Source organism: Lepidothrix coronata, unplaced genomic scaffold (assembly GCF_001604755.1).
Source record: "Lepidothrix coronata isolate B3197 unplaced genomic scaffold, Lepidothrix_coronata-1.0 Scaffold276, whole genome shotgun sequence".
Taxonomy (NCBI): Eukaryota; Metazoa; Chordata; class Aves; order Passeriformes; family Pipridae; genus Lepidothrix; species Lepidothrix coronata.
Window position 1 is genome coordinate 426,373 of NW_016690456.1, and position 15,928 is coordinate 442,300.

General features: G+C 38.1%; 1 protein-coding gene across 2 annotated transcripts in view; it reads left to right on the forward strand.

The window, feature by feature from the left end:
• The window catches only part of BICC1 (BicC family RNA binding protein 1), a 102,783-nt gene that overhangs the window by 39,011 nt on the left and 47,844 nt on the right, over positions 1 to 15,928 (forward strand). For both annotated transcript variants that reach the window (XM_017836365.1, XM_017836364.1), the window contains exon 3: positions 10,108 to 10,177. In XM_017836365.1, the coding sequence (XP_017691854.1) occupies positions 10,111 to 10,177 (67 nt within the window). In that variant the 5' untranslated portion in view covers positions 10,108 to 10,110. The remainder of the gene's footprint in view (positions 1 to 10,107; positions 10,178 to 15,928) is intronic.

Below are 15,928 nucleotides of genomic sequence, written 5' to 3' on the forward strand. Positions count from 1 at the left end.
CCATATTCCCATTTCTGATGGCAACCGCTCAGCTATCGGTTTCTTCCCGTGTTATTTATCTTGCTGGTGAGACATAATGAGTCCATGGTGATTTTATTGTCATTGTGGGTCTTGTCTCTGTTTCAACCACAGGACCAGTTTTGAACTGAGGAAACTGGTTCCACTCATCCCCCTTTTTCTGGGTAGAAATCAGTCTGTGCATTAGCATTAAAATAACCTCCTGATGTAGAGTTTGGCTCATGGCATGTGACAAGGATATATTAAGGCCATACGTTTCCAGAATTGGCTGGAAACACCCGGCTTTGCTGGGCTGGGCTGGGAACACTGGCATGCACTTCTAATTTATAGGGAGCTTCCTCTCATTTAGCTTCCTGGGAAGAGGAAATGACTGCTGGGAGAGGGTGGATTAGAGGGCTGCAAGAATGTCAGTGGCAGTCAGCATTTGCAGGAAGTTTTGGGATTGAGAAGTTTGTGTCCCCTTTGGCAAAACCACACCCAGTGGGAAGGAGACTGTTTAGGTTGGATCACTTTCTCTACAAAGGTAAATCTAGAATGCTTACTTAACTTTTTGCTTAGTTCAGGCAGAGCTGAGTGGTAGGAAGGCTTCATTTTTGTGGGAAGCTCATTCATCATGTCTTTGGTATAGGGACTGTTCTGTCAAGGCAGTGGAGTAATTATAAGGGGTTTTTATTTCATTTAATTTCTTGTTTCTTCTGTGCTGCTTCTGCTACAATGGGCACCATCTTGAGAGTTGACCTGTAATATGAAAATGTTCTCTGATGGGCCTCATCCTTGGAGTGCTCAGTGCAGGTAGAAGTCTTAAAACAACAACCATCCTTGACAAGTTGCTTGTGAATAATTTCCCTGACCAGAAATAGTGGAGATTTTGATCCCATACTGTTATGCTGAGTGGCTCTTTATATATCGTTGCTTGGAGCTTGAGTTCCAAGTGAATCAGAGTTTTAGCCGATAAAGTTCAATTTTATGCCACTTTAATGCTATACTTAACACTTTGTGCAAGATCTCTTGCATTGTGCAGCAACAGAGGAGGAGTGATTTGTCACCACAGTCTCAATTGAGATGTTTAATGCTTTTCATTCTGGGAATTAAACTCTCCCTTAAAACAGAGGAGGGATTTCAGTCCTCGGAAATGCTTGTACTCTTTCCCTTGAGGGGGAAAAAAAAAAAAAGAAAAGAAACAAAAGGAGATGAAGATGAGTATGAGAATGATACAACTTAAGAATATACACTAGGTTTCTGATTTGCAGGGAGGAGACTTGCTGATCCTGCTTTTGGAGAGGAGAGTTGGATGCATTTTGGTGTTTCTAACTGTGTTCTGTGGGGGCTTCATTTTTAAGTAATACTTTTTTTTTTTTTTTTTTTTTTTTCCCCTTTTCCTACTGTTGTGTAGAATTCCTAAGTGCTGTANATACACTAGGTTTCTGATTTGCAGGGAGGAGACTTGCTGATCCTGCTTTTGGAGAGGAGAGTTGGATGCATTTTGGTGTTTCTAACTGTGTTCTGGGGGGGCTTCATTTTTTTTTTTTTTTTTTTTTTTTTTTTTTAGAATTTCCCCTTTTTCCTACTGTTGTGTAGAATTCCTAAGTGCTGTACACACAGATACATTTATAGCTAATTTTTTTGCATGCTTGAATAACCCTTTTACATTTTTTACTCTACATTAAGTCACTTATTTAAAATAAAAGTATTACCCCTGGCCTTTGGCTAATATTTCCATTGAGGGTAAACAAAACTTTCAGGTCAAAGAAAGGAAGGGCTATAATTTTTCTCCCCAGGTAAGGGCATGTGATTCATAGTTTTGTTCTCATTTAACCCTATTTGCTGTATTTGTAAATAAAGTACGAAGTTCTGTAAATATTTTTGTTGCAGAAGGTTCACTTAATGCAGTTTTGGGCAGCAACAATACTGCAATATTTGCTTTAAGAAGACCCATGTTTTAAGAATGATCCTTCTCAGTTTGTTTCAGGTGAAGTGATTAAAAAGAGATGCAGTGTATGTGTGTGTGTGCATACATGCACGTGTTCTCATCCCTTCTAGGCTTAAAATCCCTTGCTGGAAACAGAACAATATAAATTCCAAAGCCATGTCCACACAGGACAATTCCCGCCTTTGGGATTTAGAGCTTTCATGTACAGCCTGGAAGTCTGAGTTGTAAAACTGATGTATTTTACTCTGCTGCCTTTCTTGCTTTTATACATAATTTGTTCATCAGTTTTTTGAAGTATTATCAGCTGATACACATTGATCAAAACTATGAATAAATACATAAATACGTTGTCTATGATGTCAACCTTGTCCTCTGATTTTTAGCTTTGCTAACTCTTCATCGAGCACATGCTTGCCTTAGTTCTTGGTGAAGTCTTTAGGAATAGTTGTGAATGTCATGTGCAGATGGCAAATTTGAGTCAGTCTGGGCTAGGATATAGTCCTTGACAACAAACAGCCTGTTTGCTGCTTGGTGGAAGTCTCAAAGTCTGTAAATGCAGACCACAAAATTGTTGGTCATGCGAAGCTGGAGGGAAGCATGTTGGTGTTTTGCTTAGCTTGACATGAAGCTGTGTAGCAGTGTGCAAATGGGAAACAGGCAAGTTTGCCTTCTGTTCCCTTTTTATACATCAGTCTAGATTAGCTGGAAAATTGAAAACCACTTTAATGCTTTTTTGATCAAGTTATTTTAGCATTTAGTGAAAACTTGAAATAAAAATCAGTTTAACGAAGACGGACAAGTGAGCATGTGAAGATCAATTTCCTGCAGTACTGAAACAAATGACTGGGAGTGGAAGCATGAACAAAAACATGGCAGTACTGAACTTTATCCATATTCCATAGGGTAGTGTCTGAAGTAGTTTAAATATTTTTCAAGACTGGTGAAATTGGGGAAGAAGGACTGGCCAAGTGGTCGTCACCCACAGATACTTTTCTAAAAATGGGTTTGGGGTTTCTGGCTGCTGGAATATAAAATAGGAAAATCATGTGCCCCTATCCTACAGGATACATGTGCACTCATGCCCTTGCAGTTGGGAAGGTGCTGTTGTTGTAATGCTCCTTTCTGTACAGACACATGACTGGAGCTTGATCCATGTCCTCCCTATGTGTTGTTTCGTTGCGTATTTTAAGCAGTTTACACATAGATGTATATTATTAGTACTGACAATCTAAATTAAGAGCAATTTTATTAAGGAAATTTATGTGGTTTATGGTTTAATTCTGGCTGTGATTCCACTCTGCAAAGGAGATGGTTTTTCTGCCACACAGGAGCACAAAGTGCAAACTCTGGATGGTGTTGTAGTCTGGAATGTGTGGGAATCTGGGGGCCACTGCCACTGTTCCTGCTCAGGAACAGCCTCTCACCCTTACCTGCAGAAAAGTGGTGGTAATACCTTCTTTTTAAAGCATTAGTTTGGACAAGTATTGAGTTCTAGTTGGGATAACAAGGCTTGGAATGTGAATCTATTGCTGTATCCAAAACGTTGGCCAGGCTTCCACAAGAGCTACATATTTGCCCCAAGCTTTGGGCTGAGTTTTGTCATCTCCTTTAACTTGTTTCATCCCTCATATTTCCCTGCCAAACCCAGTAGTCCTTAATGCTGTACCCCTGACGTGCCCTGGCTCCCTCTGGCCTCGCTGACTGTGGAGGCTGCGTTCCCACTGGCAGTTCCTGGGGAACTCCACGCAACTCCTTTTTGTGTCTTGTTCTTCCTTCCCACCCTTGTTCTTCCCTTGCTTTCTCCTCCCCCCAACGCCAAAAAAAAACCCCAAAACAACAAACCATTAAGTATAAAACGTCTTCTGGTTCCAGCTACACCCATTGCTCTGTTCTTGCTGCCAAAAGTCATGCTCAGGGATTAGTCATCCTCTCGGGTTCTGCTGCATCACCCCTTCTGCACTGGAAGAAGAAAAAAATAAGTATCAGCTTATGTAGGATTTTACTTATCTGCTGTGACTCTTCAGCTCAGGTCTTCTCCTGCTCACATGGAAATATATTTTTCTTTCATTTTCATGCAAATCATATTCCATGGTTCAAATAGACTATAAAAATAAGCTTGTTTACACAGCTGTAAATGCATACAAACTGAGGGGGCTAATCCAACTTCTCTCACAGCAGAAGATGCAAGATGAAGATTTAAAGTCTCTGAAGCCAGGTATTCAGAGACTGGCAAAATTTGTGTGTGTGTGTTCTTATTAGGCATCCTGAGGCCTGATTTGAAAATTATCACATACTCACTGATTTGGCTAATTCTAAATTAGATTGAACATGTAATGATTTTATTTTCTGAAATGCTAATTTACATGTAATATTCTTAATGAGTGAAATCTTCAATAATGAACTTAGGCACTTATTTTTGGAGGAGAGTTAGTAAATTGGATAACTAATCCCTTTGCTTGTTACTCTTGTCTTGTCAATTACAAGCAGATTTTGCATCTAAACTGTGACTGTATTTATGTTGAACTGATTTTTGTCCATGTCTCTTCCTTCTTAGGCAGAAAAATATTTTTGTTGTCCAAATTAAAATTGCTGATCAACTGGAACTTGAAACTTCTACATATTCTTTGCACAGCCCTAGCTTCCATTATGGTTCATAAAGCTGTGTTCAGCAAGCAAGTTTGTGCTGTTCCTATTCTGTTTGATTTAAAAATACTTGTTGAGTTGCCCTTCACTTTTTGTGGCTTTTGTCCCATTAATACTCCATGTTTATGGAAACATTTTTGAAAGGCCATTATCATGGTACAGGTTTGGGTTTTTTTTTTTACTATTTGTATTCCTGTGTTTATTCTTTTTTTTTTCCCTGCTGTCTTGCACAATAACTCTCATCTTTGTCTCCTATAAAACTGATGGAACAAGTTTTTGTATCTGGCAAAAATGGCTTTCCAAGATGGGGCAACGGGGATAGATACAGTGATGTAACAAATCAATCATCACCTTCCCTTCAGCAGCTATGGAGTGTTGATTGGGTACAAGTTACCCTACACAGAATTAGTTAGCTATGGTCATCTCTAAAGAATTGCTGTGTTTTCTTTAACCCGATGGAGATTCAATTTCAAAACAAAATGACCAAACATCTCCTGACAGAAATTCTGTTCTCATGTGAACAGCACTTTTCCAGTCCTCTCTGTCCCTCCCTGTCCTTGTCCTGCCCTCACACATGGGATTTTCTCCACTGCAGCGATTTTTAACTGAACACAGTTACACTGGGAAGCACTTGTTCCCTAGGGATACCTGTTGTGGGTTGTTTATGGCTCCGAGTGCTTTATAGTTCTTGTCTTTTGTTAGTGAGAAAAGCGAAATTTGTATGTAATAGTTCTCTAGAGGTGCTGCTCCAAGGCATGCTCATGAAATATAAATGAACAGGTTCTGTCTTGCATTTCTAGTCCCTCCCCAATATCTGCCTGATGGAGAGCTCAATCCCTGCAATTTTGTTTTTTTTGAGGGGAGGGAGGGCTGTTGATGTAGCTCAGCCATCTACATTTTGTCTTCAATGAATTTCCAATTCATTCCTCCTCCCCTTTGCTTTTTCCTTTGACTCGTTGCACTAGCATTGCATCAGGCTTTTTTCAATTTTAAACTTCATGCTGTTTGGAAAAATAGCTACTTCTTTGGTCATTCCTTTTTTGTCTTGCTAGAATATGATTTTATATTGAGAAATGCTCTCTGTGAGATGCATAAATGCAGGGTTGAGAATGGCATAAGCACGACTAAAGGTAGTTCAGAATATAGTTTAGACCTCTGTGGTAACTTTTTTGTCTGCACACAGAGGCAGTTCCCGAGTGAAAACCGAGATCTAGAAGGATGGAATTGTTTGTCCCTATATTCTTCTTTGCTTTGTCACTTAACCTGCTGAAGGAGGAAGACCTGCCTACAGTACCCCAGAGGTGTAGGTTCCCCTTCAAAAGGGCTAATTGTTGAAAGAATCACTGCTTAGTTCCCTATTTCTCATCCATTGCTGTGTTTTATGCTGTCCCAGAGACCATGGTTTTTATTTTCGTGGATGTGATCACCTGTAGTTATTGAGCTTAATTTTCCTTTGTATAATTTACTGAACTGGTCTGCTAAATACTTCATGCAAGATGTTCAGCTGTCAGCATTTGTCAGCAGGCTCATGGGCAGGGTTTGCTGACAGGAAATGGAGTCTGAAATACTCCAAGTAGCACAGGATTTAGGTCCTCCCTCAGGATTTCCATTGTTTGGCAGTAGAAAATAAGGCACCTCTGCAGCTCTGCAAGTGTTTAAGTGTAAATGTCTAGTGCCATTGATGATGTTGTTCTAAATCTGGTGTTTCTGTTTGTTTTCAACCTGCACAGAGGAAAATGTAGGCAAACCTGGAAGAAAAGAAACTTCTTAAAAATAAGACATGGGCGGAGAAATAAAAAACAACCAGTGGGCATACAATTGGATTACTTTCTAGGGTTTTAAATTGCATGGAAAAATTCAAAGTATCTAAAAAACCCCCTATTGTATATTTAAAATAAATATATATTCTTCCATACAGATTAAGATAAACACATACCTGTTCTGAAGATGTAATTTAAGTGGTTATAAGTTTTTAACATCTCTGCTTATTCATTGTCCAAGTACTCTGTGTATTGCAATGGTGTATGCATCTTCTGTTCTATCAAGCAAGGTTAAACTGAACAAGCTAATTCCCCTGAAAGAGAAGGTTTTTCCCCTGATGAAATACAAACTGGATTTTTTTTTTTTTTTGCCAGTTACATTTGCCTTTTTGAGGGTTCCTTTTGTCATTCCAGTTGGAATGAGCTGCTTGTTGAGCTAAAGTTGAGAAAAAAAATTGCAGGTTCCCACTACTAGATGCAGGTTGCTGTCTGATCCTTTTTTTTTCCCCCACTGTGAATAAGAACTGAGGCAGAAAAGGATAAGATGCACAAATCCTGAAGGTGGGAAGGTCAAAAATAGGTGATTTACCAACAGTAACTATAAACAATAGTACTTAGATTTAATGTGCTTTTTTTAAATGAAGAAAGGTCTGTTAGGTATGTTGTTCTTGTTCATCTACTGCCTGTAAAATACTTGCTTTGAATTCTGAAATGCTTTTGGGCTTTGGGGGAGTTTTGGTTGGTTGTTTTTTTGCATTCAGGGCATTCCAGTTTCCATCCAAAATCAGCTAAAAAAATACATCATAAGAAACAATAATTTCTTGCTGTCTTAATGTAAAAACTCCCCAAAGTGCTTAAACTATAAACTATTCAAGCTGGAATACAAGGAAGCCAAAAGCTTGTCTTCCAGCTGCCTTACAGCTAGACTTTTTTTTTTTTTCTTGAAGGCCCAATAATTTGCAACTAGGGCCAGTTTTGTCAGGGTCAGGGTACAGCCTTACTTGTTCTGTTGGTGTCTTCCAGTGTCTTGTCACCTTCTGTTTGTTCTTCACTGAGAACAGCTTATGTAATTCTGCTCCTAAACACTGCAATTTCTCTGGGGGGAAAGGGAAGGAAAGGAACTTGTAGAAAGACAATTTCTTAGGGTTTCCCTCATTTTAAGAAGGAGCCTGAGATTATTTACTCGGGGGATTAAATCTTGCTGTCAAATATGCCTGTTCCCTTTGGTCAGCTGATCCATCAAGGTGAAGCAAGTACAGGTTAGTGCTCACCCCATCACTTATTTTATATGAAAATAAGGGAAGCCTAAGCAGAGATGCAGTTCTGCAGAGATGATGAACTCTGAGTCATCCCCAGGCTGAATTTTCTTTACATGTTATGTAACTAAAGTAGTTATACAACTGGAATGCATGTATTACAGCTATAGCACTTGTGAGTTGTCTTGTTCATTTGATAACTGCTGTTATCAGGACATGTGGCATAACACCAAGTTTTCACTAATGAAGCTGTTCCCATTGCAACATGCAGTTGAGGTTTTCATGGAATGATTCCAAATTTGTTCCAGGGGGAAGAAAAAAAAAAAATCTTGGCACTTAAAAGTGCCTGGGTTGGAATGGTAAAAACAGAACTAAAAGTTGATGCAGTTTTCAACATGATCTTCACTTTCAAGTTTAACTGCTCTAGTAAAAAATTGGTTCCTTGTTGTCTAGAGCTTTCTGACGCTCCTGCTGTTGCAATAAATACAGTACCTAATAAATATGATAATAGTTTAAAAGGCAAGCAGTATAGTTGAATTTGTTCTTAAAGGTTTCTATTAAAGCCCTGATTTATCATAAAGGTTACAGCTTGGAATTGAAAGCCAGCACACACTCTGAGCATTTTGGTACTTCAGTAAATGCTCTTACTTTAAATGCAACCAGATTTTTATTTTTTTTTTTTTGCTTGTCTAAAACAGGAGATAAATTTGTCTTTGTAGTGACCAGACTGAGTTGCCTTTTTGGTCTAATGTGGTAATTTTTAGCATTGCTTTCCTCAAAGAGCTTAAGGATATTAGGTGGCCAAATCTCAGTGGCTGCCAGTCAGACTACTTTTCCTTTGAAGATCTCATATGCATCTCTCTCATATGTCCTCAGAATGTGCATCTCTGAAGTTGTGGGCTTCATTTCATTTTATTTTAGTTTAGCATCAGAAATGGGGAGGATTTAATTTCTTTAAGATAGAAGTCTTTATTGACTGATGGGATCTAACACTTGCCTTGAATGACATTCATTCCTCTTCTGTCTCCTCTCTTGTGGTTCCTTTTATGTTGGATCTTCTTTAACTCAGTCCTGCGCCATTCTTTGTTTTAGCATCTCTCTTCTCCTTTTAGCTAATGCCTTCCAATTTTCTGTGTATTTTGTTGCCTGTTGCACAACCGAGAGTAATCCTGGCCCAAAGCCTTCTGTCAGAGACAAGTGAATTCTTTGAAACAGCTTTTTTTAACATCTGGATTGAAAAATTGGGAAAAGTATATGTATGTTGCTGATGAATTTCACCCTCCTGGAAATGTTTTATTTCAGCTGTAACTTATTATCCCATAGTTGCTGAAACCAAAAATATAGTATAATGAAGTCTGGCTGACACTTTCAGTTTTTCCACATGGCGTACTAATCTGGAAGTTGTTGTGATGTCCTGGGGGTTTGGATGTGGAAGATAAGAATTGAACTGTTAGAGAAACCTGCCTTAGTTCTAAATTTTACTGTTATGGAAAATTTACTGGCATTCTAGCTGTTTTCTTTATGCATTAGCATTTGTCTGGGAAGTGTATTTTCTAATTATTTTGACATTTTAATTGTTTTCATTATCTCATGGTGAGAGGTATGATCTCACCATGCTTGATGAGGACATCACAATATAAAAGAGAAGGTATTTAGTCTCTTTAGACATGCCCAGGGCTTCTTAGAGCTGGATTTCAATTCGTGTACATGAAGTCTTTGGTGTCCTGCAGTTCCTTTTCTTGTCTCACCACTAGAAGGGTTTGTGAAGCACTGTAACTCTGACAGAATGAAATTTCAGTATAATATGTCCATAATAGGGTGGTGAACTTCACTGAAACAAGGCAGCAACAGAATAAGTCGACTCTGAGCCAAATGACTGCATGGCTCTCAAAGTAGGAGAGAGTGTGTGTGTGAAGGGTTTTTCCTTGTTGGCTGGTTAGAGATGTACAGAAGGTTGTACACTGTGTCATAATAAATGCTGTCAAATGTCTACTCTGACCAGCTAAACTAAGTAGTAAAAATTGTGAAGTCTGGGTAAGCTTATAATGAAAAGCTGCTTTTGGGTAAAGGTGAGGCAAACTGATATATCTTGACCTATGGAGGCCCAAAGGACTCAATTTAAATTTGATAGGCTTTACTTATAAACTCTGTTAAGATAACCAAAGAAAATTTTTTGTTGAATTGTAAAGGTTTGAATTTCTCTCTGAGATGGACGTGGAGATGCTGTAGGTAGTAGTGCTCATTTGAACTTCATGGAAACTGCTGAGCATCTTGGGTTTGCTCTCTGGAATTCTTTGGAGTGATCAGAACTCAGCCCTGTTTATTAACAGACAAAAATTCTCAAGGAAACCAGAAATATAGTTAATGACTTGTGCTATTTATAAGTAATAATAGCCAACAAACTTAAAAATGGTGAAGATCTTTTTTTAAAAAGCAACTTATGACTTTGTAGAAGAACAATAAAAACTTAATTTTGCGTAACTGCTTTCTGTTTTAACAGATTATGGAAGAAACAAATACACAGATTGCTTGGCCATCCAAATTGAAGATTGGAGCAAAATCGAAAAAAGGTATTTTATCTTGTTCTTTTTATGGGGTGGGAGGAGTTGTTAGAGTAGTAAAACCACAGAATAAAGAAATTTATTTTTGGAGTCACTTTTATCAGTACTGGAAACCTGAAATATTTTCATTTCAGTCTGTTTTTCATAGAAATTTCGTGTTGATGTTATCTTGGCTTTATGTAGGTATTTGATATACAAACCCATTCTAAGGAGTTTGCAGTTCTACGAGTACCTTATTATCAATACTGTTGTATTTAGTGTATTTAGCATGTGCTAAACATAGAATTATAAAAATAAAAGAATTAAAATAGAATTATACAGCTTTCTGCTGTATAATTCTGCATCTAATTGGAGCAGCTTCCTTACTTTACAGCAGCTAAAGTCAGTCTTTCTGGTAACATTGCAAATTAGCGGGTGTCCTGTGAGGTTTTTTGTTTGTTGCTGTGGAGTACAGAGATGTGTGTTGGTCAAGCCCAGCAGAACAATAAATACTCATTGTGTCCCTGGCAGAGACAGCCTGCATGCTTTTTTGGTTTCTTTAGGAAACCTGAGTTGGAGCTGTTTCTAAGGAATGACCAGTACTATGTGTTTCAAACCATGCTTCTTTTGGAAGTCCAGCCTGTTAGTGTGAACTAAATACACAGTCTGGGACATCTTTGGAAATGAGCTGCCTTGTTCTGTTCTTAAGGAATCATAGCTGTGACTGAATGAAAGGAATGCTTCATTTCTCTTCTCCGTGAAAAAATGAAATTGGGGGTGATTTTTAACATTGGCTGTATTTCTGTTCAGGATGATACACGTTAAAACCCAAGGAAGTGGAGATCAAATGATTTCTTTGTACCTTATATTTAGAATATGTAGGTGGAGACGTGGGCTAATAACATTTGTAAATGAAGGTCTTATGGGAAGAAAAATGATCTCTTTAGAAAGGTGCAGGATTAATAACGTTTTTATGGTGTAAAGTGAGATTCAGTCTCTGATGTACTTTGCCACATGGTATTAAAGTCCAAATTGATTTAATTCTTTTTCCCCCACTTGCATGGAAAAAAATCTCACTTAAGCAGGGAAAATGGGGAAGGAACTCAGACTGGAAAAAATGAAGATGTTATGTATGCATTAATGTGTGGAAGTAACATTTGTAGTCAGTGCAAACCTGTGTTCTGCCTGTGGTGTTCTGCACACTCTGCCTGAGGTGCTGTGAATTGATGCACAGCTAAAGCTCCCCAGGGAACAGAGGCATGAGAGTTTGTTTTTCTTTTGAGGGGAGAAAAGAAGAAGTAAAGCAGTACCTGCACCTTTTTTTTCCCTAAATTTAAGTGAGCCTACTTCTGAAGATGAAAGGTGGATGAAAGGCCATGGAAAGAGGGGTAAGAGAGGTGTCTGTCTACGTTTGGTTTTTTTTATTGGTACTTTGAGATGCAGCTTTTTAAGTAGATTAATTTGTGAATTTATTAGTGATCTCAAGTAGAAGATAATGTGGTGAAGCTCTCTCAGTATATGGAATGAATTTGGATACCAAGGGAAATAAAACAGCTACGAGTTATGAGCTGATAATAAAACTGAGAATTGAAGGAAGGGAACACATAATGCAGCTGGGCATACTGAGTGTATCTCAGTGGGAATGATTATCCTGGAAAGTCTTTATGCCAAAAGAAACTTCAGATAATGATGGGCTGCAAACTACACAGTTTAGCAATATGCTCTACTATTAAAAAAGGTGTTTCAAATGCCTATGGATTTCAGGGTGGCTCCAGAGTTAAGGCTTGTACTCTCTGGCTATCTTTGGTCTGCTAAATTGTGTATATACACCTAAGATAATAAATTACAGTGTGTGCACAAAGAACCCCTTAACCTAAAGGTTTCTATTTCTTGTGAAACAAAATGTAGTTTATATGTTCTGTTAACACTTGGTACCAATTGTTTGCAATTCTGTAACTTTCCATTTGCGGCTACAGCAGCTGTTTATACAGGGGAAAATATTCCAAGTGTTTAACATACTCTAGCTTCACTTAATGGCATTTTGTGATGGAGAGGAGAGTCTGCAGCAAGTAACTGGCCGTTATTTGTCCCCTCCAGGGACTTGAACTCGGAACATGCTTTTTCCCTGTCCCTTGGGCTGGGAGCTGAGTGCCTGAGTCATCCAGCAAGGGAGAAGCTTGCAGGGATGGATGGACAGCCTCGTACCCCAGCCATGTGCTGTCCTCTGTCATAATCAAGTGATAGCAGATTTTTCATACAGTTTTGCAGCTTCACTTTCTGGGGGTGTGTGTGTGTGTTGTGGCCTTTGGTCATTCACAGCTCTCCTCCCAGTATAGGGGAAAAACAATAATGAGGAAAACACATCTAGTTTTCTTTTGTTTCTGTGATATTGTTCGGTCTGTCATGAAACACTCGGGGCTTAATGTGTTGCTCTTCTCACTGCTGTTGACAGTTTTTTTTCATTTGACACCACTGATGAGAAATCAATAAGGACAGACTACATGTTTTCTTTTGAATGGAAACACAAAGGTATTGAAATTGCAGACAAAGGTGTAAGGTTCAGCAAGGATATAAAGTTCTGCAAAAGACCCAGAATCCTTTTGTGATCTTGTAGAAAAAAAATGCTATGATGAAGCTGGAGCACTAAGAGTAGATGACCTGTAAGTTGTCAAATTGTTTTGTTTCTTTGTTTAATTATGGATTACAACTTTTAAACTGATGATTGCAAAATGCTATATATCAAGTATCATAGTGGTAATTCATTAATTTACACTTGATAAATATTTTCTGATTTTTTTTTTAATTGCAAAAGACTAGTGTCTGGATTTAACAAATACAAAATTTAAAATTTTGCCAATTAAAATTTATCATTTAATGTGAAATTTCTGAAATAGGTCTTTGCAGAGATAGAATTTAAAAATAAACCAACAAACAATTATCTACTCTCAACAGTTTCATAACAGCCAAACAGGAATTTCCTGGTCTTAATGAACACCATATGCTACAGTCTTGCTCCAGTGATGAGGAGGGTTAAAGTATTTTGAAATAAATGTTTACAAAACACAAGCAGATATAAATCTTCCAGTAGCATCTTAAAGCAAACCATTTGTTCAGGTTGACAAAGAAATCCCATGACATTAAGATTTAGAGAGGGAAGTAAACAATTTAAAGCTTTTTATGAGTGATTCCTGTCCATTCCTGTAATGAAAGAATGGGCACTGGCACGTTTTGCTCTGCTTTGCACTGGAGCTGTGGAGTTCAGGGTGTACCAAAACCTCCTGTTCTGGAGGTTTGAGGTCTTCTGTAGTGAAATGAGTTAAAGATCAAACCGAGACAGTAACTTCTGCTCTCAACAGACCTTTTCACTCTGTTATAGTTACTGTTCCCTAGGAATGCAGTTAATTGTCTTTTAAAGATTTATTCAGTGGTATAAAAGTATCAGTAGATTGCCAAATCCTGAATGGTCAGATGCTGTAGTTCCACAAATGCTTTCCAGACAGACATAAGCTAATGTGTTTTTTTTTTTTTCCCCCCTCTCCATTCCCAGAATACTGACCTGTCCTGTTCTTCTTGTCCAGCCCTTTCTGCTGTGCTGTCACTAGTGCTTATATTGCCACATGGGGGGACCAGGTTGGCTTAAAACTAAGCATGGATAATTTTTTATTATTGGAGAGGGAGAGTTCCTTGTGCATTTGCCTCACCCCTCACTGTATCCTCAGCCTGTTTCACCACATGTCTGTATGAACCTGTAATGCTGAATGCACTGGGAGCAGGTGAACATCTTATTACTCACCAGTGGTGCCTTTGATGGTAATTTAAGGTGTTCTTTAGGAAATGGGTAAATGAGAGTTCATATTTCACTCATATTCCTGACTACATTTTATTTTTAAATCCATGTATCCCAGCATAAGAATCACATCAGCTCCTGAGAACTTAGTGGCTCTAGGCAGGAAGTCATTCAGGGAGTTGGAGCAGGGAGAGATATTCTGAGAAGTTAAAGCTGTAAAGGCAAATGCAAAGTAAATTGAACAGGGATAACTCTGGGGTTTCTTTCACCATTTGCTTTTAAAAAGGACTTCTTATGCTCTTTTTCATTTGCTGTTATTCCCATATTTTCACTCCTCTTCCATTTTCTTCAGATTAGTCTCCAGCTTTTTATTGATGTCATCTCTTGAAGTTACCAACTTATTACTTTTCCTTCTCTTTTGAGCTGCTCTTATTTTATTTCACCTTTCATTTGCCATTTCTGGTTTTTTGGGGGTTTAGATTGCTTTTTCTTTGTTTTTGTTTTTCCTCTTATTAATAATGTGTTTTTAGTTGGTTAGTGAAAATCTAGTCCATGTTTGGTGTCTTTACTTTTTCCTCACCTGATTTTTCCTTTTACTCATTCTTTCATCGTTTTTTAATATCTTTTTAAAATTTAAACTTGTTTCTGTTGTCAAAGCAGTAACTACCCGCTATTTTTCATTAGCAAATCTCAAACTCAAGTACATAGCATGTGAAATTTATATCCAAGGAGAGTAGCAGGAGGAAACACAGTGGCACTAAAGACATTGGAAAGAAGGCAGCAATAATTAGAGCTGGGCACTACTGGCATTCATTGCCTGGCAATTTGGTTTCACACTTTTTCTGTAAATTTTGCCTTTTGCAACTTACCTTGCAAACAGATTCCACTATTTTATTCTTTGCATCTTAAACTGCAAAGGTAATATGCACAATGCAGTTAGCAGCTGTAATACCACATTTGAGGCAATTAACTCTACAGAGAGACTTCAGCCAAATGAGTAAAATATCACTCCCATTTATTGGAGTATCGTTTAGCACTTTGAGCATTATGATAAAAGCTAGAGGCTGATTTTTTTTAATTTTTTTTAATATTTTTTTTATTTTTTTTTGTTAAAATAGAAATGTGACTGCATGATGAACTCAAGGCCAAACTTGGATGCAAGTTACTGCCTTAGATATCAAGAGTAAGCTAAAATGTTTGTTGCTTCAGACCTCTAAATCAACTTTCAGTTGTTTCCCGGTATTGTAATAAAAGCTGAAGTTCATATTTTCAGATGAAATAGGGAGGGAGAGAAGAAAGAACTGCAGCGTTAGGCTCTGCAGCCTTATGAAAGTGTGCAAATACAGTGCCAGGTTATTTCCTCTTTTGCCACAGGTTTTCTGATAAATCTCAAATCTGATTTTATGCTTTTCAGAGAGTGTATTTTTTCTCTCTTCAGACATACTTAGTTTTCCCAATTCTGTTTATCAGCACAATCTTTTTCTGAAAAGAGTGCAGACTGTTTTCAGTGCGAAATCTCTTACAGTAAGATGTACAGTGGGTTACCATATGAGCAGTTCAGTGTTGTGCTCGCCAGCTTAGTGTCCCCTGTGCAGGCACTTCGTCACTTACACACGTGTCCCATGGAGAGATTACATCATTTCTTAAAACATAAGTGCATCCCTGTTATGCAGCATTGCTCTTGGTATGGGAGCTGGTCTAACTCCCACATCTGTGCAAAGGACAGACTGCTTCTCCCACACGGAAATATCAGTGAAACACAGTGCAAAAAAGCCTTTGGGTAACACCTCAAATTGTTTGCTTCAGTATGTTAATGGATGCAAGTATGACTTTGTCAATGCTCAGTGTTCAAACCCAATATTTTATTATAAAATATCAGTGATAATGGAAGAATTAATAATCTTGCACAACATTATTTTGTAGGAGTTGTGTGAGCTTTACACAGTGCTGTAACCTCTTCTGGTTTGTCTGGAGGGCTCTAGGTTCCCCCTCCC